Source organism: Gavia stellata, chromosome 2 (assembly GCF_030936135.1).
Source record: "Gavia stellata isolate bGavSte3 chromosome 2, bGavSte3.hap2, whole genome shotgun sequence".
Lineage (NCBI taxonomy): Eukaryota > Metazoa > Chordata > Aves > Gaviiformes > Gaviidae > Gavia > Gavia stellata.
The window spans coordinates 45,216,040-45,242,294 of NC_082595.1; the positions used below are offsets into that span (position 1 = coordinate 45,216,040).

The 26,255-nt window shown below is 40.0% G+C and overlaps 1 protein-coding gene across 3 annotated transcripts in view; it reads left to right on the top strand.

The window, feature by feature from the left end:
• TULP4 (TUB like protein 4) overlaps positions 1 to 26,255 on the top strand; it is a 123,956-nt gene that overhangs the window by 56,517 nt on the left and 41,184 nt on the right. For all 3 annotated transcript variants that reach the window (XM_059835406.1, XM_059835408.1, XM_059835407.1), the window contains exons 2-3: positions 15,198 to 15,326; positions 15,643 to 15,804. In XM_059835406.1, the coding sequence (XP_059691389.1) occupies positions 15,198 to 15,326; positions 15,643 to 15,804 (291 nt within the window). The remainder of the gene's footprint in view (positions 1 to 15,197; positions 15,327 to 15,642; positions 15,805 to 26,255) is intronic.

Consider the following 26,255-nt stretch of genomic DNA (forward strand, 5'->3'; position numbering starts at 1 on the left):
AAAAAGTAAGTCCCTGCAATATACCTTCTAATGCTATGTGAATATTTGTATGAAGTGTTTCCAAAGGCTGGCTTTGTTCCACCTTTTCTTTTAGAAGACTGTTCAACCATTTCTTTCATTGCTGGAAGCTTTACTTGATATTTAACATAAAATACAGTTTCGTGACTATCATCCTATTACTTACAGTAACATTTAATAATGTCTTACCTTCCTTGGTTTTTCATGTCATTCCAGTACTTGCTGACTCTTTGCATGACTCCACTTTGCCAGTGTGCATTTTTTTGGCTTATTATTTGCCTTTAATATCTCAAAACTTCAATTACTTTTTTTGCTTTTTAAACTCTCTTAGGAATGTTAAAAAACCATTACCTTAAAATCTGTAAAGTATCATAAAGAAAAGAAACCAAAATTGTGCGTAGAATGAAGACAAGTATTTTCTTCAGCCTGGTCTGAAGTAATGCCATTGCTGCTTGATAAGGGGATGTCCAGTGGCAGTGTTTTCTGCTTTTGAAACTGAGCTTCATAGAACCGTGGCAGTCAGAAAGCACAGCCTGTAGCGCTTGTGGGCAACCTCTTGCATTATGGCAGTGTTTATTTAACAATACCTATGTTAAATCCATGTTGTATAGGTACAGTTTTAAATACTTTAGTGATGTTTGTTCCACAATTTCTTGCAGAATCTTACCTTATTGCCTAAATCTTCTGGTTAACATAAAGGTGTGGGGCTTTTTTTTTCCCCTCAAAGGCATCGGAAATGATGCAGATGAATAAATAGTAAAAAAACCAACCAACAGTGTTTGTAAGGAAAACGCAGAATTGAGGGCAGGGAGAATCAATTTACACTGCTACTTGTGTACGTGGTCTAGAGTCCTTCTCTGGAAATACCTAAAACATGGAGATAGAAGACTTAAACATGGAGAGTGTGCCAACCTGAAGAGTGGGCAGAAGGCTTTGTGGTGGGAGGAAAGCTGCAATGGCTTGGTATAGAAGGCTTGGTAGCACAGACATGGACAGGCTCTTAGGTGGGGTGGCGCCTGGTCACATGTAAGCTTACTGTTTGAGACAGTTGTTTTCAAGTTGGTAACTTGCTAACTCTTGAAGGTGTTTGACAGATGTAGAAATTGTCAAGTCAAAACCATTGTTTAAATACTAATACTTTTGCTTTGAAATAAAGTTTCTCTTTTAATTTAAGAGGTTTTTCACTCTCGGAAAAATTTGGTAGCCACCTGCCTCTGCTTCTTTGCAGTGCCTAGCCAGATTAGTTCTCATTTTATGGAAAAACTGAAAGGACAGCCATTTGCATTGAGGCTTTCATGTGACAGGAAAGAGGGAAATGGTATCTGCATAATGTAAAGGCAGTGCACAGGCAGACTTGCTTGCTTAAATACAGTTCATTTCTTCACTAGGTTTTTGTCCTGGTCATATTCCAGATGCTTGTCAACAAGCAAGTGACTTGGGATAGAAAACATCTGCTTATTTTTCCTGGTGAAACTTTCTTAAGGATTTTACTGGGGAAAAAAAGAACGGAAATGTGTGTACTTCTTACTGCTTTTCCTCTCTCTTTTTTGAGTAAACCGAAGGATAAACTAACTAAACTATGAAAATTACTTTCCAGTGATGCAGTGCTTATAAGCTAGCTGGCTTGGGCTCTTGGGTACGGATCAGACAACTTTAATCTCTAGCCTGTGGTTCATATACTGGCTGCGTTGTTAAAGGTTGAATATTGTTGCTCTGTGGTCTCTGAGAAGCAAGTCAGTTTTAGCTCGATTCCTTGAAAACTGCTCTCTGCCCCAAAGGTAATCAGTATCTTTGTTAATATTTGCATTAGATGAGGTCAGGTATTGTCCTAGACAGTCAGATATGTGTTTCCTATCACCCTTATGGCCAATGATCTGGTAGTCTCACGGTGACCCTTACATCCCATTAGGGTCCCCAGGGATCACATTCCCGCCCTATAGTTCAGCCCTCTCAAGCGCGTTGAGCAAATACAGTCATTTTACAGTTCTGTAGAGCTAGCCTTCCCTGCAGTGCTTCCCTAGCCTGCTTTTTGTTTTCAAGGCTAAAAAGTTCAAGGACTGTCCTTGTTCATAACCTGTGCAGTTCCAACAGCATGAGGGTCTCTTCTGGTTAAGGCTTCTTTATGCCACTGTAGGAAAAAGGAATTGCAGTGATTTGTGCTTTCTACTTGTCTACTTTGCCTGTTGCGATCCTTCTATCCAAGTAACTGACTGAACCCCTTATTTATAGCTCCCTTGTGTTCTCTGGAAAGTCAAACAAGTAAAATTATTGGTCACTTGGCCAACGGCATCATGGTACAGTTTTTATTTTATGAAGAAATAAGACAGGAAGATAAAATGACTTACAGGGGTTTGCTCTGAATTCAGTCTGTGCAGAATTGCAGGCCAGCCAAAGCAAGGATGGCATTTTCAAAATCTGCTATTTGGCATTTGTCCTGGTTTCGGCTGAGATGGAGTTAATTTTCTTTCTAATAACTGGTATAGTACTGTGTTTTGGATTTAGGATGAGAATAATGTTGATAACACACTCATGTTTTAGTTGTTGCTGAGCAGTGCTTACACTAAGTCAAGGACTTTTCAGCTTCTCACACTGCCCTGCCGGGTGCACAAGAAGCTGGGAGGGGACACAGCCAGGACAGCTGACCCAAACTGGCCAGAGGGATACTTTATATCATGATGTCATGCGGAACCAAAAACAGGGGGACATGGCCGCTGCTCAGGAACAGGCTGGGTATCGGTCAGCGGGTGGTGAGCAACTGCGTTGTGCATCACTTGTTCTGTATATTCTTTTATAATTATTAATTTATTTTTTTTTCCTGTCCTATTAAACTGGTTTTGTCTCAACCCATGAGTTTTACTTTTTCTCCAATTCTCTCCCCCATCCCACTGGGGGAGAGGGGAGTGAGTGAGCGGCTGTGTGGTGCTTAATTGCTGGCTGGGGTTAAACCACTACAGCATTTCTTAGACTATGGCATTTCTTGAGCCAGTGTTCGCATTGTCAGAAGTTGGTATTGCATCAGTTGCAAATTAGGTGGGCCAGTGCGTCTCAAGCCTGAATCAGAGTCTCCATGGGGGTACTATATATTAACAAAGTAATTCTTGGTAGTGTCGTGGTTTAGTCCCAGCCAGCAACTAAGCACCGCACAGCCGCTCACTCACTCCCCCCAGGTGGGATGGGGGAGAGAATTGGAAGAGTAAAAGTGAGAAAACTCATGGGTTGAGATAAAGACAGTTTAATAGGTAGAGCCAAAGCCGTGCAGGCAAGCAAAGCAAAGCAAGGAATTCATTCGCTACTTCCCATCAGCAGGCAGGCGTTCAGCCATCTCCAGGAAAGCAGGGCTCCATCACGCGTAATGGTTACTTGGGAAGACAAATGCCATTACTCCGAATGTCCCCCCCTTCCTTCTTCTTTCCCCAGCTTTATATGCTGAGCATGACACCATATGGTATGGAATATCCCTTTGGTCAGTTGGGGTCAGCTGTCCCGGCTGTGTCTCCTCCCAACTTCTTGTGCACCCCCAACCTACTCACTGGTGGGGCGGTGTGAGGAGCAGAAAAGGCCTTGACTCTGTGTAAGCACTGCTCAGCAGTAACTAAAACATCCCTGTGCTATCAACACTGTTTCCAGCACAAATCCAAAACACAGCCCCATACTAGCTGCTATGAAGAAAATTAACTCTACCCCAGCCAAAACCAGCACAGGTAGGTATCTGTTGTCTTATTTATTGAAATATGCTAAACTGAATGTTTTGCATGTAAATATTGTGATTTTTAGTTATTTGTATTGTTAATTTAGATTCTCCTTTTTGTACCTTTCTGTCCCGAGAGGTGCAGGTGCTGAGTGGCTGTGCTGCCCTTTCTGCATTCCCTGTTTTACTGCCCGCTCCCTCCCTGGCATCGTTAGCCTCGGAAGTAGACACTGTTTCATTTTCCATTTTGTTTTCTGTGTCCATCTCAGCAATTATACAGTCGCCTCAATAGCTGCCCCAAATGCCACTAGCTGAACATTGTATAAACGAACCCACTTGGGAGCAGCCGGCAGGCAGGGGATTCAGGTGATGGCCTCGTAGTGGAAGTTAAAGCTGGTGTCCTACCTTCGCAAAAGGATTAGGGATGCACAGTCTCTGTGGGTCATGCAAAGACAGTCCAGGCAGTCCAATAAAGATTATACAAATGCTTTCTTTTCTCAGTTTTTGTGACTAATTTATGGTCACCGATATTCCTCAGACGGCTAGAAATGTTCTATAATTGCGTGTAACTCACGCAGAGGTCTTATGGTTGGACTTGATGATCAGGATAACGATAGTTGAGTATTTCTTTGGGAATTTGGGACAGTGAAGTACTCCCACTTCAGCAGTGAAATGCACAGCTATACCATTTGTCTCCAGTCCACCTTATAACTCATCTTAATTAGATTAGTGCACAGCTATTATCACCTGGGAAATGTTCATAGATTTGAAGTGCTGATCTGTGCTCTTACTGAAGTTTGGATTACTTGTACTTCCTTGTGTTTGAAAAAAATAGGTTTAAGTATTGTAGCTGTCAGAGAAACAGTCACGCTTGGGCGATACTTTTTGACAGTTGCCTCTGAATTTTAAGGTCGTCTTTGTTTACATTGCTGACAAAAATCAAGTTTTTACTGCAGTTCTTAAAGGGTGAAGTTCATCTCCATGCAGAAGGCTTGAACAAAGCTTATGCTGCAGTTAGGTCCCATCTAAGACTTGTTTGGAGGACTGTTACAGTGATTTCAGCTAAGCAGGTGCAAGCTAAGTTATCGTCTACCCTGTAAAATCATCAAGAGAGTCATTGTCCGGCTTCTGATTATAAAATCTCTACCACAAATGCTAATGATGATGTTCCGAAACCTGGAATAATGCTACTTAATTGCCATGCTGTATGAGTTTGAATATCTGATGAGCAAAAAATTATCTGTTACCTTATATATTTGATATAGACAGACTTAGTATATTTGATATAGGCAGATCCTCAGTATGGGTCACGAGACACCATTATTTTTCTGACACTTCTCAGAATAGACTCCAGAAGGTGAAGAACTTGTGTTGCCTCCTTTCTCTGTGTTAACTAGCACAGTTCTATAAAAAACCATTTATATTACATTTTTATGAGTTTCCTTTAAAGTTTCCTAGTAGTGCAAGTGTGTTTTTTTCTTGAATAATGTTCTTGTGCATGCATATACTCATGTAAAACTATAAAATTATATTTCATTATTATATGAACACGTTGTCGGGAATTTTTAACCACCAAACTAGGAAGATCAAGTGTAAGAGAGGGTCCCTCTGTCATAGTCACTTCACTGACTTTTTCCAGCAATTCATTAGCCTGGAGGTATTCCCAAACAAGGTAGCATTTACAAGGTAGAAAGATACTACAGGAATTCCTAAGTAGCTGCTGTTGAGAAAGCAGAGCAGAGCTAGTTAATTTTGAGTAGGAATGGTTTTCAACAGTGTTTATTGTTATCCTGTCTCCTCTGGGGTTTTTTTGTAATTATCTGGTGATCCATCATTTTGAATATAATACATGGTTCAAACAGTATTTTGTCCTTTGTGGCACTTTTTTTAAAAAAAGAGACAGAATAAAAGCCATAGGCTCTGCTACAGGGTGTCTGTGTCTCTGCATCCAATGTTTTCTGTATTTTTAGCCAGGAAAAAAAGACAGAAAGAATTTTAAATGTCTCTTATGTGGGGTGTTTTGGTTGTTTTTTTCTCCCTTTCTCCTTGGAACTTCTAACAACGATGTGCATGGTCTCTGAATTCATATATGGTGATGATGCATAGGTGGATGTCCGTGAGGGTTATTCTTGTTTTTAAAAGTTGAGGTTCATTTACACTGAGCTTCTTAGACACAGCCCAAAAGTGAATGTAAATGTGGAGGTTGTAAAATGGTCCTGATTTATACCATCTGTAATGTAATTTTGTCAGACCTTAGTAAAACGAACACTAGTCTCATGTACTTTTAACTTAATGTAGGTTAAATACCAGAGAATTTTAAATCTGGTGCTTTTTTTCATGTGGGAAAATATTTGACCGTAGATTCTTGAACCCAAGGAACAACCAGCTCTGCACAGTTATTGCATGCGGTTTATTTTTAACAGCAATGGGCCTGTCCTAATGGTGCTCGTCAGCGATTTGCTAGAGAGAGGGGAACTATTTTGCTCTGGGTATTTTGATCTTAAGACAAAACGGTTCTTCATCTTTAAATAGAATAGTCATCTCTCCTTTCTTTATTATGGTGTTTTTATTTGTACGGAAACTGGAAGGTGATGAAACTGCTATTTTATCCTTGGCCCATCCTTATCAACATTCAGTTTTGATTTATTTTTGGTGAACTTGGGCTTGCCTCTGCACTTCTAGGGAGTATATATGGGCAATTAAACAGAAGTATCTTGCAGGAATGCCTAAGGACAGGAAGACCATTGATAGGAGACAGTGGTGGTAATGTACATACTATAAAGGAATTTCCCTCACTGGAAGTGAGCATGGCATAACTCTAAGAAGATTTTTCTGTGGAAACAGTTATCTTTTCTGTGAAAGAGCTTTAGGGACTTGAGCATCCTTGTGAAGGGAAGTCAAAAGCAGACCATACTCCTTATCACTGTCACTCCGTTGTCTGTGAGATGGGATATGAGCAAACCTCCACCAGTTATCCTTCGAAGAACATAGTGTGCAGATATCTCGTGCATATGGATGATTGTCTTCAGGCCTTTACTCTTTTCATGCCTTAATTCTTTTCCTTTAGATTATACCGAACTATTTTCTTTAATAGCCTTGAAGGAATAGTTAAGAAACTTACTCAAATGAGAACTGGTAGCCCGATACCAACATGTTGTCATTTCTGTTTCTTGCATGCAACTTCCAGTTCTGACAAGTGACCTGCCAAACACATTTATTGGATATACCTTGGATACAGCTGATTTCTGTTGTGTTTTTTTTTTTTTTAAATGTCACCTACAACTGTAGTTCTTTGAAGCCAAAATAAAAAATGTGGTGATTCCAAAGTGAAAAGAGTAATTCCTTTGGAACTGGCCCTGTGAGCCACTTCATTCATAGGAGCATAACACTTCTTGTTTGGTACCTGTGAAGGGTATTGGGGATGCTTTCCTCTAAGGCAGGTGATCAGGTGGCATGTTTTGTGTTCTGTGAACATATGAAATGGTTACATGGCAAATCCTTGGGATTAGTAGACTTTGGGGTTGTATTTCTTAAAATGAAATGTATGACTTAAGGAATGTAAGGAGATTTGTAAAGCTTTAGAGCCTTTCTGAGTCCTCATCTTGGCAGTTTACTATCAAGGCTCCTAAATGTATTCAGTGAGATGTTGACAGTCTAGGTATTTTTAAGATGACATCTTACTCACACTGAGTACATTCCCTCCTCAAAGTAGCTATCAAAACAAATTCTTCTTGCAGTTGCCTATTTATCAAAATCATTCCCTAGGGCTTTTAAAGGTCAGACTGCCTTCCGTTGGGGATTGGATGCCAACTGTATGATACCTTTCAAAAATAGGTATATGCGGTGGGTTGGATGCCAACCCCAAGACACCTGTTAAAAATAGGCATGTGTGGTGTTCATCTGCAAAGCAAATAGACAAAACTTGCTGGGGAGCATCAACGCTCTCCCCAGTGGGTAGGCAACCACACTATTACTTGCAGAGGGTACCAGACGCTCAGAGGAAGAGCGAGTGAGCCCTGGGTGGATGGTTACCTCCCTTGTGCTTACTCAGAGAGTTATGGCTGGTAAACTGCACTGCTCCTGCCTGCCCTTTTCTCTTTCTGCAGCTGAGCAGATCATCCGAGTCTTTGTCAACCTGGTGCCTGCTCTGAGCATTATGAAAACAAACTCCAAGGAGAAAGGGGAAAAAAATTAGAGCGAGCATATTGAACAAAATGGCACAGAGCTTCTACGTTGTACTTGCCTTTAGACCCTTACCTGAGGTGTTTGAGTTAAGGATGTAGTTGCTTTGGAGTAGGTTTTCACATGAAGGCCACAGAGAAGTCTGTGGTCGGAAGAAGGTACAGAGTTGGACCTGGACCTTTCAGGCCCATTAAGGTCAGCACCTTATTGCTGGTCCAGCCTTACTTCTGATTTCATTTAGCGCAAGGTTAGGTCCCCAGCCGACAGAGATGTCACGCTTAACTTATTGATAATGTTATACCATGAAATCAGATTTCCAGTTTAAAAGAAAAAAAGGCTGTTCAAATTTGGTCCTTGCATGGTTTTTTTTGTATTTTTAAAACCCCATAGTTAGTAGTTTTTGTATTATCTCTCATAAGAATGTTGTTATATTTGTTTAAATAGTATTTATAGAAATTGAAGCTCCTTTTCAAAGAGCAGAAAAAGCAAGATGACAGCTGCTGGCAGAGGAAAAAGTAGGATCCTGGGATAAAGTGGCAGACCTCTAATGTACGAGTGGCAGTGGAAAGCGCTGCCCGCGGCAGCAGCCGAACCCCCCAGGGGCTGCAAGCAGCTGCTGTGCCATCAGCGCACCTCGCCAGTGGCCACAGCTTCTCCCGTGGCAGGGGTAAGAGTTATTAAAGGACATCCATCCCTGAGATATCTGGAGGCTACTCCAGTCCTTCCAGGAAGAGAGTTAATTTTCTTATTATTTAGACTAAAGAAACACGAAGAATTTGGATGGTGTTTTCTGTCTCCAAGAATTCATTCACCGTTCCTTTACCCACTACAATGTGCAGCCCCTATTGCGAGTTGGCAGTTTTTCTCAAGAAATGTAGGCACCGACTTATAAATTTGCCTTTCTTTAGCTGCAGCACAATGTTTGTTAGTAACAGTAGTCGTTTCTTCTTAATCATAATGCCTTGATGGGTATCGTACCTTGGAAACTGACAGCTCCATATGCAAACGAGGCACTTCCACCTGGGTGTGCTGTTGCTGGAAACAAAAAGTCAAAGCTTCGCAGGTGTGGGAGAGACAGGGACTGTATCATTAGAGAACGCAATGTAAGACAAGTAGGATGGGAAGATGGGTGTGCCGCCCCAGGTGAGGCAAACTAGCCGTCAACCATGTCTGCTGAATTTTTTGTTTAGTGTTATTAGTAGGAAGAATACTTACATGATGCTCTTCGTCTGCATGATTGAATTAGTTTGAATGGAGAGAATTATCATGGCATTATTGTCATGGCAAGAAATGAAGGTCATAAGCAAAGATGAAAGTAAGAACAATTGCAAACAATCTGTTTGCAGCATGAAAAATTAGGAGAGAGAAACTTGAATAGCTTTTATTTTAAAAATACTAATATTTTAAAAATAGTTAAACTTTACGTTTCATCGAACTAAACATACACAGAACTGTTTAGAACGAAGCATTGGTTGTAGATAAAGTATAGTCAGAAACAACAGCTTGTTAACTGCAACCCTACTGGTTATTCTGGGTACCTGTTGTCACTTTTAAATTACATTTTCACCATAAAAACAGTTCAGTTAATTCTGGGTACCTGTTGTCACTTTTAAATTACATTTTCATCATAAAAATAGTTCAGTTAACTAACTTCAAGTCAACAAATGTACAAAGTTTGCACAATTTCCTCAAGGGTTTAATAGGGATGTGTGTTCATCCACACACCCATGTTGTATGTATGTAATGTACATACACATTATACATGTGTATCTATATATATGTTATGTAGAGAGAGACACTGAACTGTATTACCAAGTAAAGGTGGTTATTGGTTTCTCTGATCCCTTTACTTTTATGTTTCCTTTCTGTTTCCCACTGTACATTCTTCTTTTTTCTTTGATAAATGTACTTACACATCTCTTAGTCTTTGTTGCCTTTATTAAACCATAGTGTGTGCCAGTATGTTGCATGTACTATATGCACTATGTGCGTGTATTTCTGTCTCTATACTTGTAACTGTGAGTGAAGGTCAATCGACTTATTAGGGGATTGCATAATAGGATTGCTTGATACAGCAAATAGGTGATGCTCAGTGATCCTAGGTAGATTTTGCAGTCCCCTTTTCCAATGCTTTGTTTCAACCCTTATATGTTCCTTTAAAAACTTCAGTACTTTCCTAAAAGCACAGGATTGGAAGAAGCCTTGAGACAGACTGAGTCCTGTACTCTGCTACTGTAGGCAATACCCTCATGTCCTTTATTAGTTTTTCTGTTTCTGGCCTAGGAACAGTTAGGTCTTTTGCCATTGCTGCTTGGAAGGTGGGTTCATATCAGCACTTTCCATAGCATTAGAAATGTAGTATGATTGATTAGGGGAAATAAAGCCCAGCAATTGCATAGAATGTTTAGTGTTGTATATGCTCAATGGAGTTATAATGCATTAAATCCTGTGGACCCTGCAAAGATGCCTAATTCACTGGTAGTTTCATAAATGCTCATGATTCCAGATAAAGGAACGTGGCTCTCCAGGTGTAGCAAATAGTGCTGTAATAAAATATTTGCCATTGGGTATTCTCTACTCTATTGCTGCCATAGTCCATCTGCAAGCAGATCTCCATAGCGTATGTGAAAATGAATGCTGGAGAAGACCTCTATCTTTAGAGCATGTATCTGCTCCCCAGTAAAATGGATGGAGGATCAGAGATAAAAGAAAATGACTCACTGTGACTCACTACAGTGTAGTGTAGTTTCCTTTCAGTTATAAAATCTGTCTAAATTTGGTAAGGAACTCTAGGAACTAATTGCCCTAGTTATTTACCCATTTATTTTTTCTAGATGTTTGTCCCTTGCCTCTACGGCAATTATGTACCATATGTTTTAGGGACTATAGAGATAAGATTTCAGTAATGACTGTTGTGTGGTATTCTAGATGAAGGACTTCTGCTTTTGGAAGATTGACTGGTATAATAATTTCAGTCATCTCCTTTAAAATCTGTAATGAAATTAGGAATAACAAAAGTTTTCAGAATGCTTTGGGTTTTAGCAGTCTTGTATTGTGTTAGAAAATGTGAAAAAATTAATAAAAGTGTCAATAGTATGTTTTGAATTTAAATCATCAAACCTGGCTTCTATTGGGAAGAGGTCACATTTACTATAAATCACATATTTACTACTCCAAAAATTGCAGTTATTCAAAATTTCTCATCTAAGATTTTAAAAAATAACAACATTGCTAGCTGCTTGATAATCTTTCTGTGGCAGTGTCTTTCTAAGAAACTTGACGATCTTCTGGGCCAGAGACTGATTGGACTTTGTTTTGTTATTTGCAGTATTGGACCAAAAAGCATTAGAGTGAAGGAAAATGGAAATTTTAAAGTATAATTAAGTGATTTAAAAAAAAAAAAAAATTGGGGTTTTTTTTTTTTCAATTAGCATAATACAGATGTTTCCTTTGCCACAAGACAAGGCCTTTTCCAAATGGAGCATCTGTGAAGATGAGAAGTACAGGGCAGTAACTGAGGTTTATAAACTATAAATTGTGTTTGCACAACATTTTTAATTGAGAAATGTTATCCATTACTTCATTCTTGATTAGTCCGTAGTACTGGAAGTAAATGCACGGGTTCATCTCCCACGTGTAAGTTAACAGTATTTTCCCTTTTCATTTTATATCCAGAAAAGTTTTTTAACGTTGAGGATAACAAATCCTCACATATCCTTAATTTGTAATGAAAATAATTTTTAAGGGTTTTATTTTTTGCTGATTCTGCTGTGTTTGCAGCATTATAGTATGCAGTCAATTCTTGTGGAGAGTTTCTAGCACCTTTAGGATTAAGTAAATTTAATTCCTGAAAATCAAGTTGACAATTAAAACAGAGCTATTGAAGATGCTGAATGTTCCGCTTTTGAAACAGATTTTTCACCACTATGCATTGTATAAAAAGGAGCTAAAAGAAAACATAACACCCTGATTCAAAAGCTCATTGAACTTCATGGAAACCATCCTGTTTGGGGGCGATATATTGGCCTTTACGTTGTACTTAATATATTAGGCCAGGAGTTCTTTGAAGTTTTATTCATGGGAGATCATTTCCTGTATGAGATACCAGTTTAGAAGTTGATTAATGTCTGTGATACAAATTTTTTCTAGAGTAGAACAAACACAAGTCATGATTTTTATAGTATTTAAAAAAACCCCAAGCAAACAACAAACAAACCAAATGATTAGGCAATATACCAAGGCTGTGTGGACCATAAGTAGTCCACAGATGACTTTCTTTGGCATGCCAACATTTTAGTTCTTTCAGTACAAGATAAAACAGTTTAGTCTTTCAGCACGTGTGTGAAGATGCTGAGTAGGAAGCAGAGAACCATAAAGGCAGAAGTAAAAGTGGATCCCCTGTGAGTTGAAGCTGTTAGTGAAAGTAATGATACTTTGCATTTATGGGTTAGCAATAAAATTCCTCTTTGCAGAGGGGTAATTCAAGCTTATGCGTTATTTAAGTGTGCTATCAGTTGGGCATGTTTTCATATGCTTTACGTTTTAACCAACATAAAAGCCAAAAGTAATTTTAATTCTTAGGGTAATACTTCTTCCTTTCTTTATCTCTGCTTCAGTATGTTATGAAAAATGAAATAAAATTAAATTGGAAATATTCAAAGCAGCTGTGGACTCAGCACCTATAGTCAGATGTTAAATGTAAATGATGGAAACATCTTTAAAATGACCTCATAAAATAGTAACATTTACTCTGTGTTTAAAGAAATTGAATTTTCAAATTAAAAATTTGCTTCCTTATCAGCATGTTATCAGAAGGCATATAAAATCTTTGTCTCACTTTCATTTGTGACTATAAAGCAGTAAGTTTATTTTGGAAGTTACTAATTCATATCTCATTGGGATGGAGGGAGGCGTGCTCTGGTTAATCTTGTTTACATGCAAATGTGCCCTTGGTTGTTTTGTCAAATCCAAAGAAAAGGCAGTTTGTACAGAATTTGAATCAAATGGTATCTTCAAGTTTTAACAAGATTCCTATTTAAAATAGAAAAGAGACAAACCACATCAAGGTAACTGTTGTCACTTTGCCCGTAATTCGTATGATTAAGTCAGCCGGGGTGTCTAATCTATAAAATCATTTGCTCGTCTCAAATCTTTGGCAGACAAACCAGGGCAATTTTAAGACAGGTAGTAGCACCTTTAGTGGTGTTAGTTAAAAAACACATTATTCGAACTATTAGTTTTATATTTTGTTCCTAAATTTTCTCTAGGAATTTATTCTGTATGATCTATGAAATGTCCGATGTGGGCACTGTCTAAGCGTTAAAGGTCTGATTTTCAGTGGTGATAAGTACCTTCCACTCTGTTAACAGTCATTGTTAGCCTTAGCAGCTCCCAGCCTTAAAGGCTGGGATGAAGATTTTTCAGTGTTATCCTTGTGTTACATGTGGGGTTTTCTTCACTTCTTTTGTAACACCATTAGGCACTACTGGCGAGTACAGTTACGTCATCGTGGCGTTTTGCCTCAGGGTGGATGAAACCCTGGTTTTGTGTATGGGAGTTACACCAAATAGAAAACAAAATTTTGAAAAATCTGTGCTAGTCTTGTTTGGATGGAAGGGACAGAGTGAAAGTTCTACCAAAGTACAGCTGCTTGTATTAATATGTTGGAATATTTTATTTACTGCTCTTCCGAAAAAAAAAAAAAGCAGTGCGTGATATAATCCATCTAGTGGCATGATGTAATCCACCTGACTGGAGACAGGACTTGAGATTTGCAGTGCAGCTGCAAGGTTATAGTCAAGCAGAAGCAAGGGTTTTTCTGAAAAACCTCAATGGGATTCGTAGCTGCTGAACAGCTGAGAGGTGGTTTGTCATACTCGCTTCTCCCCATAATCTTCATGTATGCATGAAGAAACATTTTTCTTTTAGCTATTTAATCATTCAAGGGTTGATGCTTCAGGTTGGTGAGCTCCACTGATGTACACGTTCTGAAGTTCTGACCCTTGACACTCTGTGAATAAATGTAGCACTCACTAAATAAGTGTAAGATCATCTTTCTTCAGCTGTCAAGTTTAGGTTTTGTGTATGCGTATTTATATCCTAATTCTGAAAATGACTGCTGATTTTGTTGTGAAACGTGGTGGGTCTGTCTACTCAGACCTCATCTTAGGACTGGGATCTTTAGGAGCATCAGTCCATCTCTGTAAACAGCAAAATATATTTCGGGAAAATCTTCTCTTTCTGTCTCTTTTAAATGATTAAGTATCTATTTAGATTTATGAAGAAGCATCATTAGAGCTGGATGCCCATTTAGTTAAAATAACGCCCTACTGATTGACTAGTTAATATATGTTTTCTTTCTTTGTATATATGGGGTTTTAATATATGTTTTATTTGCATACATACACATATACATATGCATATGTATATCTCTGTAAAGTAACTGGGAGGAATCTCCTTGTGTATGAATGTAAGCATCCCATATATAGCTGCATGTTTTTGAAATAAAACTAATTTGGAAAAAAGTTTTTAGAAAAAGTTACTAACAGAAGATAAATGGTTTTACAGCTGATTTCTGCTTCAAGCACTAGGATGACATGTTTTTTTCAGTTCTACACTGAGGTCTCAAGAGATACTGTATTTGTTAAATGGATAATAATTAGAAACGAGAGAGCAATTTGGTAGGTTTAGACTTGATTAGATTCTCCAGAAAAGCCCAGATAGCTCTAATGCGGAGAGGAGAGCCTAAAACTGCTTTGTATTCCTTCTGTACTCAGTAGCAAAGCAACTTTTCTATAAATTTTCTGTTTTTTAATAATTTGGGACTGTCAATTGTTTTTTATGTCACTATTGATATGAGTATTCAAATTCAATCTAATACCAGTGCATGCAACTTCATTTGAAGTCAGCAAGAGGTGGTGATTTGATGTAGAGTCTGACAGTCTCTGAGATTACAGTGGGGGAAATCCTTTGAAGGAGTCTTGGATGGTCTGTACGGGGCCTCCTGTTTGCTGCTTCTGTAATGAAGTCCTGCGTTCCAGTGCGCAGTATGGTTTTATTGAAAGCATGTGATGCCTTCCAAAAAGGCCTGACGGTGAGAGATTGTGCATTTCCTGACAGCCGTGACAAAACGAGTCCAGCTGTTCTTGAGAGGCGCCTAACACTGTGCTGAAAATTGCTGTTTTGTACATCTTTGGGATTTAAATGCGGTGATGTTTATTTTGCAGTATTGTTTAACTGGTTCTTGTTAAATAGTTGTTAGCACAACACGCAGTTTTGGTAATGCTGTTTTCATCTGTAATTTTTTAAGGTTGTGCTGGTGAGATGGAACGAACCATTCCAGAAATTAGCAACCTGCGATGCAGATGGAGGAATATTTGTTTGGATACAATACGAAGGCAGATGGTCTGTGGAGCTTGTGAATGATCGTGGGGCACAGGTTGGTGTACATGTTTTCTCTGCAGTTGAGAGCAATCAAGTCCCGAGAGGCAAAATGAAGAGGACAATGAATGATGCTTTATACCTTGTGAAAAACACAGGAGAAAATGAAACATTTCTTTATTGAAAGGAATATGCAAGAATTGTCACAAAGACACTTCGCAAGGACAGTTGTTTTATCCAATAGCCATGACATCAGAGCTACAACTGGGCTAACAGTTGCCCTGTCTAGTTCTGTGCAGTGCTACCTTTTATTAAAACAACAAAAAATTCCTACATGGCCCATATATCTATTTTCTTGTCTTTGATATGTTAAGGTAAGCGACTTTACATGGAGCCATGATGGGACTCAAGCACTTATCTCCTATAGAGATGGATTTGTGCTGGTTGGTTCAGTCAGCGGACAGAGACACTGGTCTTCAGAAATAAACTTGGAGAGTCAGATCACCTGTGGCATATGGACTCCAGATGACCAACAGGTAATGGAGCCTTTAGAGGTATTAATTGTGTTGCATTGAGGTGCTATAGAATACACCTTTTAAAAAGCTGTTAAATAAAATGGTCACCTTGTAAGAGCAGTTTCCCTCAAAACTGGTGCTCCCACAGATAATGAACATTTAATTCATCCTGTCATTCTCATTAGGCAAATATGGTAATGTACCAAGTTACCTATTATCACTTTTCGCCCCAATTCACATGCAGTCTTATTCAAAGTCAGTTGTTTGAGACAGGAATCTGTAACTGTGCCCCTAATTTGTTGATAACAGTTATCTTGAAAATGCATTTGAACAGAGATACAGCCTGGACTGGTAAACATCTGACTGGTCGTTTCTGTATACGGCTGTCCAGCCTGCACTTGCAGCGAAAGCAGTTCCAATGACAGATATGGTTGTTTGCCTTCACATGAGCAAATGGATCCAACTGATTGTCAGAGAGACCTCTCAGCCTTATGCAAACAATTTAATTTAAAAAAAGGCCATTTTTCCAACCGTTGAGTCCAAAACTTGCTGAGCTTTGAAAAAGCCAGTTAAAAAATTCTTCTTTACTATTTTTCTAAAGAAGCATATGATATTGATCACATCAGCATTTGTAGCGGGGCTTGAGCTAGCCCATTTGTTTAATTTGCAGAATTTATGATGGCCCTTTGCCATTCACTGTTGAGATTACTGGAATGGTCTTTCCTTCCACATGCTTGCTGTCGTTATGGTTAATGTGTGTATAATATAGTACTGAAAGAAATTATGGGGGTAGAGTAGTGCAAAGAGAAACTGTATTATGATCACAACTGGATTATTTTCCTTCCTTCATTTTACACCACCATGAAAAGGTGCTCGTTCAAGACTCAAGGTACCACTGATTTTAATTTAGAATACTATAAATCCAGCCAAGATAAAGTTATTTTGGGAATTGCTAGTGGAATATAATTGCACTAATAATATGCATTTCTCCAGCAGCATCTAATAATTTTAGAGTGCTCTGCAAAGAGTAATGAATTAATTATTGCAACACTACTTTTTAAAGCCAGGGACTCTAACTACCTCTTTTTGAACCCAAGGAAATGTAAATCTTGACAATAAATAATTTACTCGAGATCAAGAGGAAAAGACAAGCAGCAGAAGTAAGAGGGGAAACTAAGATCTAATAGCTCTCAGTCCTAGGTTTTAAACATGAGGCTATCCCATTTCTGTGATACTCAGTTGTTGCTGCTGTATTTGGAAATATCTTCACTGGAGTGTTTAATTTGGGGTGACTGGCTGCCTTTAATTCAATTTAGCCAATATGTTTGTACTTTCTAATCTGGATGCTCCATAAGTGGTTATTCCAGAAAACAAACACTTGTTCGGCGTCCAGATAAACACACTCAAACATAATGGCCAATTCCAGCTGTGTGAAAATCACTTGCTTGAGTTACAGACTGCTGATGACAAACTCACTGAAATAGATAACCAAAACCAGCCATGAGCTTGATGTTGCTCTGCACAGTTCTCCTAACTAGGGTTTGCGTGTTAAGTGATGATGGATCTTTGTACTGTTCCCTGGAGTTGGTGGAAAGAAGCGATCTTCTAAAATGTATTTAGACGTATTTGCCTCTGGAGGCACAAGGAAATACGATTCACTGAGGTACTAGGTGAGAGATTATGCTCAGTTCAAACTAAAAATAGCAAACTGTGGGGGAAGGACATTGCATATATTACACACAAATAAGCACATATGGAAATGGATACCCTTACTAGCTTATCTCCTTATCTAATTTCTCTCCTGATTTGTATCTATGCAAATGAGAACAGAATATTATTCTAGTCTAGAGCAGCTTCAGCATCTTCCCTATTGCCTAATGTAATCTACTTGTCAGTACAGTGAGTGAAAGATAAATGTCAACATTTAAATTTGGATTTTCATACTATTCTTTTTGTCATACCTCTGGCACCATGAAGGTTGCTAGTGAAAGTATTCGTGGAAGAAGTTACACTCCATGGTCCCATGACCTTTAACACAGTTAACTTGGAAAGTTAAGTTTCCAAGAGGAATGTCTTGTTCAGTATCAGTTTCCTATTGTCCTGATAAAAATTTGCTCAATACAGTCTGTCTGTTCACCTCACTCTTCAGTTCTCTTAACTTTCTCCCTCAGCCCTCTGCTGCATGCATCCTCCTCTTTTCTTCAAGTCTCATTTTCCATCTTTTCTCCTATCTGTCTAGTCAACACCAGTAGCCTATCACCTCTGTCACTCCTCACCATGGCTCTATGGCAGCTCTGCAAGAGGAGGGTAATTTCCTACCACCACCTTTCTGTTGGAGGCAAGAAATGGTTGGAGCCAAAACTGAAACAACAAAGTCGGTACCGAGCCCACGATCGGGACGGTTTTCCGAGATGAATAACTCAATAACAACTAGTTTGTTATGAAGCAGGCATTCTTTAATACAGCGCTGGGCAGCACTGGGGATTCGTCCACCACGAGTGCTCCAACGGGTTAGCAAAGCACCTCAGTTTATGTACAGAAAAATCATACATATTCATCAGAATTCTAAAAAGGGCAGTCTTATGTGGATGAGTTCCCGGAATTCATTTGCATAGTCCAAGCATGCGCAGTAAAATTAGGGTTAGGGTCTTCTCACCCTCTGGTGGTCGTTCATAGTCTTCCTCACACTGTCCGCTAGTTGAACTTCGGGCTTCCTTTGTCCATACATGGTCATGGAATTGGCTAATCCATCCTTTGGCCTCGGAATGTTACAAAAGGGTCAGTTTGAACTAGTTCTTTGGTACTTATCTTGACACAAATGTCCCGAGTCCCTATTATCAATGATATACTCAGGAGGCATAACGAGCTACCTCAAGGCCCATTTGATCTTGTCAGGAAGGGAGTTACACGTCTTGAAACATCCTATTATCAACTCTGCTCAGCAAATAACTAAAACTATGCAAGTAAAGCTTTTATGTATCACAGTAGCGTCTCAGCCAGGGACCGTCAGTGATTTAACCCTTCATTCACTGCCAACCAACTTCTTGTTTGATAGGGCGTGCATGGCCTCTGGGTTTGTGTCCTTGCTGTTCATTGACACAGGCTTGTAAGTAAACCACCTGAGGTAGTGGCTGATGCCACCTGTCGTTGAAACTCTATAGTTAACACTTGCCAAAGTCTTTTGAGAGCCTAGAGATGGGATGAGAGCTAGAGAGATGGCCAGGATGGAGTACAGTCTTGCTGAAACTGAGCATATAGTTGTATCTTTTAACTGGTTTGGTACGTACTTTGCCCTGATGAAGTTACTGGCTGATTTTATTAATACTAGATGCAATTGTTCTGCATTTTCTTTTAGGAAGAGAGTGGTATCATTCTTCTTGTGGCTCTGTTGTTTTTCAGGATTTCTTGAGCTCTCCTTGTCTGTTGGGGACAAACTTACTGTGAGTCATAGGACAGCTGATACAATCTGGTTGACTGCAGTGTTTTCTTTCTCAGCATCATATGTAATCAGATGATCTTCTTGTGAAGGTCATCGGCAGGTTTTTACTGTGGTTCACATGCAGATCTTGAATCTGGACTTAGAGCCATGGGCTTCTTCAGCTAATTCGATCCATAGGCCTTTTGATTGTTTATTGTAGAGGACTAGAAGTTAATTTTCTCACTTCACTGTGTGTCTGTAGTCCTGCTCATTTAGGTGTTTCCTGCTCCTGTACGCTATAACCAGAGCATGCGTCTGGCCAAGGCAGAGCGCTCCATTATAACAATGGCCTTGTGAGGATAATAAGCAAATACACACAGTAGGAAGACTTTACAGGACTGGGTCCTCTGTATCTCAAGCAGAGTGCCACACCTGGGTTAAACTTGGACGGATGGGATCACTCAGGAGTGTGACCTTCCTTTCACTGTTTTGAAATGTTTTTTTCAGGGCTACAAGAGGCTGTAGTAGAGCCTACTTCCTCGGGGTCGTGTGGAATATTTTTCTGTGGAGAAGGCTCATCTAGGATCATGTAGGGATGAAAAGTATATTTGAAATGAAAAGTAAATTTGAAATATCAGAGAATGCTATACCCTGTCTTGAGACAGTTCTGTGGTGTCATACCACACTTGTCTGCAAGGAGGGAGTGTACATACCAAGTAGATTGAGTGACTTCCCAAGTGAGAAGAACTTGAGTTTTGTCTAGCCAAAGGGTTTATTTATAATTACAGAAGCAATGCCAATAAGTAATTGAGGATTTTTCCTAAGCCCACAAGTCATATAAAATATCTTTCCAGTGCTGCATCTCCCCTCCTGTGTGCTTGCTCAGCTCCTAGTGACATTTTTCTATCAACTTCTTTGCCCTTGGGCTATCCTCTCCCTCTCCTTCTCCCAGATTTTACCTATTAAAGAGGCTTATCTCTGTTCATGATGGAGAAAGGCACAGTGTCAGAGAACTGCGTGAGAACTGTAGAGGGGTCTGATTGTTTATAGCAATATAGTGTAACTCCCTGGACTTCACTGGGTTGTTTCTGTTGCTCTTGCTGTGTGTGAGAAGGGAATCAGAAGGAAACCACTCTCCAATAGAGGGAAGCCTTGATGAAAATTAATGAATATATTTCAATTCCTGGATATCCCAAGAGGTGCTGTTAATCTATATTTGTTCCCTGCATCTCAGCTAGTGTAAATTATTAGACTTCTCTGACAGCTGTAGGAGCCCATTGCTATTTTCACCCCCTCCTCTTTCTTGTTGTAAGCTTTTATTTGTGGAAATTCAGGGACTGGCCAGGATTCTCTTTGGCCAGGACATGGCAGACTACATGTATGTGTGAACTTTGCCAGCATGCTTCCTTCTGTTTGCTTTGAAAATAGGTATAAAGCAGTTAGCTTATTTGATTTGCATCCTGCTGGGTACAACATTAACTATTTTATGTGGTCCCATCGCAATGCAACATGCATTAGTACTAAGAATGTGTAAATACAGGCCCTGAGTTTCAGCCTGTTCTGTGCCGAATCATACAAAATTCTGCTCTTGGTGGAAGAGAAAAGCAGCACTGCGTGTGCACTGCAGGGCCTTACAAGACACTGGAAGAAAACGATGAGACCAATAGCAGATGAAACCTCTTTGTCTCAAAACGCAGGGTGCAGGAGGTCTGTATGTTGGGGTTTTTTTCATATCTTTTGTAGTTTGCAGTAGCTGTGCAGGAAGGCAGTTCCTATGCTGTTAGTCACTCCTGCTCCCAGCAGTCGCCATCCCTACTGCCGTGGCAACCACAGATGCTTCAGCATCTTTTTCCCTGACAGGCACGAGGCAGGGGCAGGCTTCAGCTCCTTCACCCTGCCTGCAGCACTTCAGGGTGGAGCCCAGGGCCCAGAAAGGAGCTTCACCTGAAGGGAGGGGATGCGTGCTGCTTTCTGGGTCCAGCGGTGAGTCAGGTGGGAGCTGTGTGCTAGTACAGCACTTGGTGCCTTACATGTCCCTGATAGGATCAGCGCCGTGCTGTGCCAAGTGGCTGCCGTAACATAGGAGCTATGGCACAATGCTCACCAGGAGGTAGGAGCTAATTAACAAGAAGTGCTGTCCAATGGTTACCGGTGGCACCAGGCGTTTCATGAGCTTGCCTCTCAGGCTCCTTGGTTTTGGTGTGGCTTTAGTCCCTGGCAGGAATTTTAAATAATAAATCCATTATAGTAGAGTCTGCTTTTGGATCCCCCCATTTTCATCTGTGGACTATGATTTGCAGTTGCTACCGCCTTTTCAAGGAAATAGTTGTTCTGAACAACTCCTAAGCTGAAAGTAGGGATAGTAGCCTGTTGTGGTTTAGTCCCAGCCGGCAACTAAGCACCACACAGCCGCTCACTCACTCCCCCCAGGTGGGATGGGGGAGAGAATTGGAAGAGTAAAAGTGAGAAAACTCATGGGTTGAGATAAAGACAGTTTAATAGGTAAAGCAAAAGCCACCCACACAAGCAAAACAAAACAAGGAATTCATTCACTACTTCCCATCGGCAGGCAGGTGTTCAGCCATCTCTGGGAAAGCAGGGCTCCATCACGTGTAACGTTACTTGGGAAGACAAACGCCATTACTCCGAATGTCCCCCCCTTCCTCCTTCTTCCCCCAGCTTTATATACTGAGCATGACACCATATGGTATGGAATATCCCTTTGGTCAGTTGGGGTCAGCTGTCCCGGCTGTGTCTCCTCCCAACTTCTTGTGCACCCCCAACCTACTCGCTGGTGGGGCGGTGTGAGGAGCAGAAAAGGCCTTGACTCTGTGTAAGCACTGCTCAGCAGTAACTAAAACATCCCTGTGCTATCAACACTGTTTCCAGCACAAATCCAAAACACAGCCCCATACTAGCTGCTATGACGAAAGTTAACTCTACCGCAGACCAAAACCAGCACATAGCCTTACCTAGCTTCCAGAACGTGGCTTAAAAATAAGGAATTTTTAAGTGTCTGTTTGTAAATGTTGCATCTGTTTGTAAATGTTGCATCTGTTTGGGCCATGACGTCATCTTCTCACCTACGTCTTCTTTTGCCTGCTGCTCTGGAACGAGGAGTTTGTGCTTCCATTCACCCTACTGTTTTGGTTTTAATCAGGTGCTGTATCTGATTCAGGCAGTCCTTGCTATTGTGGTAGTCACACTGATCAAGTTTAATTATGCTCAGACATCTAGCTGTGTGGAAAAAAATCTTGAAGACAACCTTCTAATGAGTTGACAGAATGATGAAAGGGAGCTGCAAACAGGCAGCTGGGGCAGTATAGGGAAGGCAGATATGTACCTTAATTATTATGAATGAAGGGAAGGAAGGACAAAATGAAAAAAATTACAGCCTGTAAAATTTAAACATGGAAGCAATCATTTTGGTCTTCATTAGAATACTTCTTTTCCCTATTAAGGATGTTTACAGGTTCATGTAAAGTAGCCTTTAAAATACCAGTGAATATCTGTATTTTTGTGCCTTAACATATAAAAATGCATCTTTTCCCCCATCAATTCTGGTTGCAGAGACCTTACATATGACCTTAGATATATGTTTACAATGACTAGGGCCGCTCAGAATTGCACTGTAAGATACAGTCTTCGAGGAAGAACTGAAAGACTTATTTTCATTGATGGACGAATTACTCAGATTGCTGGGAAAAATGGCTAGAGGCTTTTAATAGCATGAAGAAGTGTCATTAATTAACTAGGCAGTTTATTCAAGCCACAAGGACTGCAGACAATGGTTAAATTGCATATAAGGATTTTAATATTGCATGCTGCATAATTGAGCAGTACCATTAAAATGCAAAAAGAGGACAGGGGAAGGACACTTCAGTTGTCTTTCATAATAAATCTGCTTGTTATATAAAACAAACAGATAAACAAAACACACCACAGCTTAACTGTCTTTAATATTTTGGACTCTTTTTAGAGGCATATCAAACCTTTGTAGCAGACTTGCTATTAAAATGAATGATTTCTGCTTGCTTGTTCTAAGGGTTGTGTGAATGTTTACTATCCTATTGCATCCTTTTATAGACAAAATATGTGGCTTTTTTATACATACTTAAAATGTTTAAATGTTTTCACAGAGACTTTGTATTCTTGTTATATATTTATACCTGCTGAAAGCCAGTCACACTTTATTTTTGTTCTTTGCTTGGTGACTTGATTTTTATGATGCCACATAATAGTGACAGACAGATTTTGTGTGAAAAAGCAATGTGATTTTTAAGTGCTAGTTAGCCTTACTTTCTCCCGTCTCTTTTTATTATGTTGTTTTAAAGCTGCATTATGCAGCTATTTCTGAAATAATAGATTTCTCTTCTTTTTTTTTTTTTTTTTCTGGTGTCTATACATAGTTTTATTAGCATTGTCTTTCCTTTGCCTTTTTGTGTCAAGTATGTTTTCATGCATTATTCTGCTGAGAATACGGCCTCCAAAAAGAAGGAAGGAGAAGAGTTAAATAGCTTGGTGCTATTTTTCAGTTGTGCTCTCCTTTTCTCACTAGTAATGAGCAGCTACACTGCAGATTTCAGTACTCAGACGAAGACTTTATAGGCTTTGCCTTGAGTTTTGGGGAGGGTAGACAACAAGGATGTTCTCCTTGGAGCCTCTAGGGTTCATCTGCAGCTTCAGGAGCTGTGGCATCTCTCTGTGGGTTTATTCCAGACAAGGTTTTTCCTGCCAGAAACCCTTGCCAATACTGCACGGTTATTGAGCGGGTAATTGAACGAGCGAAGCAACAAGGTGATGCTTCAATGTGCTTTCTTCTTCCCACTCGCTTCATCTGTGCCTTGCCTAATCTTTCCCTTGATGCTCTTCATCCAGCCTGCAGTGGCAAGACACTGAGAGAGCTGATGAGATGGTGTCATTTGTTCTAGTCATGAGGGCTGTAACATGGGGTATGTTTATGGGCTGACAGCATCATGGCTCATGTTTTCTCAGTAGTTCCTGCAATGTTTCACGTCAACACTGTTTCAGATGAGTCTTGCAAAGAAATTTTTCCCGTAATGACTCTGTCTGAAAGGAGTAATGCAACTGTTCTAATGTTTTGCTTATCCTTGTAGACAGGGTATTTGATGCTTGTTACTGCAAAAAGTGAATGGCTGAATGGATTTCTGCATCCCCTTGGAGGCACAGTGTACTAGGATGTGCAGATCACCCTCAACAGTGTATCTTGTAACTCTTTACCTTGATCTGACGTGACACTCAGATAGGTCACAATATTCTTATTTTAGTTGACCAGAATCTGGGGTATGTTAAGCTCTGCACACTCTACCACGTCGTCTTCTCCCTCAGGAAAGGAAGGATGTCAATGGCAAAACCAGAGATGGAGGGAGACCTGAAGACTTGTTGTGCTATTAGGTTAATGTGTCCACTTAGCATTTTTATACCTGGTGCTGTTTTACATTTTTGGAGCATCAGTGTTTGAATCAGCAAAGTAAAGATGCGCGCAAATAGAAACACGACCAGTCTCTGCGTGGGAAGTGTCAGGAAGAAAGAAGTTGTTTGCCTCTCTTCTCACCTTGCTGGCACTTGTACAGAGATGTGCCCATATAGCCTGAAGTCTTCAGTTCTTTGGGACAGGGAGTACTTACTTGAAACCGTGTTTCTGAAAAGCTCTGTGTTATGCTTCAGCTGTGGAGGATAATAAGAACAAGGATTTGCAGTGCACCGGTGCAAAGTAGCAGCACATAGTTATGCTACTTTTTAGGCAGTGCAGGGAAAAAATGGAACCTCCTGCAGGAAGCTGCTCTCTTTCTAAGAAGTTATATGTAAGGTAGGAAAATTGCTTTAATTTGCTCGTTCAGATTTTGAGTTGGTCAGGAGAGGGCATGTGAGTGGAAGTGTAATTCTTACAGAGGAAAAACTCTCCAAACTGTGAAGGTTTTACAGCATTTTTCAGAAATAGTCTGTGTTATTCCATTGCCAGAACCACTTGGCTGAGAATGCTTTGGTGCCGAAAGAAATGTAGCTGTCAGAGTGGCTAATTTAAATTTTATTGTCACTGGGACTTGATCCATCGATTTTTTTGGAAGTTAGTAAGAAGACCAGGAGCCTAATGGGGTATTGAACTTGGGTCAGATGTGTTCAAGCCTGTGAATAATCTGAAACCTTGGTGCAGGGAAGGAAGATTAGAGTGATTGAATCTGGAGGAGGAGATTTGTGGATTTCTGCACTAGGTCTTGTCTGGGAAAGCAAGGCCAAGTTTCATAGTAAATTGGAGATGATATTTTTGGAAAGTGATATCACATGGTCTTTCCATTGATTTGACAAAAAGAGATAGCATGCCAGTGGAAAGTGGGAGCAGTTTCTCTTTATTCTCCAAAACCTTTCCCGTCACTGGGAATTCTGCATGGATTCAACTTGAACTCTCTGCTCTTTGTCCAGGAGCCAGTTTCTTGCTGGTGTTCAGATGCTGAGGGATTGTTGGCAACTGCATCAGCTGAAAAGGGATTAATCATTCCCTGCTTTCCTTGCTTTTAGGAGGATAGTCATTCTTCTTCAGTGCCTCATTTCGGTAAGAGTTTATTACTCAGCCTATCTCCATGTTGACTCAGTTATACTTGACCTCACCCATTCTACATATTTCCTGACCATGCTGAGTTACCCCTCTCTGCCAGCACCCAAGACCTAGAAGAAGAATGGAGAAGTTGAGGGGCTGGCTTTCGTTAGCATATAGCTTAACCCAGGGGCTTCTTGATTTTGTATTATGAAATTCAAAACAACAAGGACATTGCTTCTAAACTGCTTTGTTTTGTATTTTCACTGGTTGAGAGTGCAGTCCTTGTTGCTAAGTAATACCATTTCAATTACGAAAAAACCCAAACCACAAAACCCCAGCAGAAACTCTTGAGTTCTAAAACTCTGAAGGAAATTTTAGCTTCAGCAGTCAACATATCTTTCAGGAAATAACTAAAACCTACCTTGGGAACAATGCAGGAGACTGCCAAGTGTATCAGTTGACTTCTTTGCCTAATTGAGTGGTTGTTGGTAAAACTAA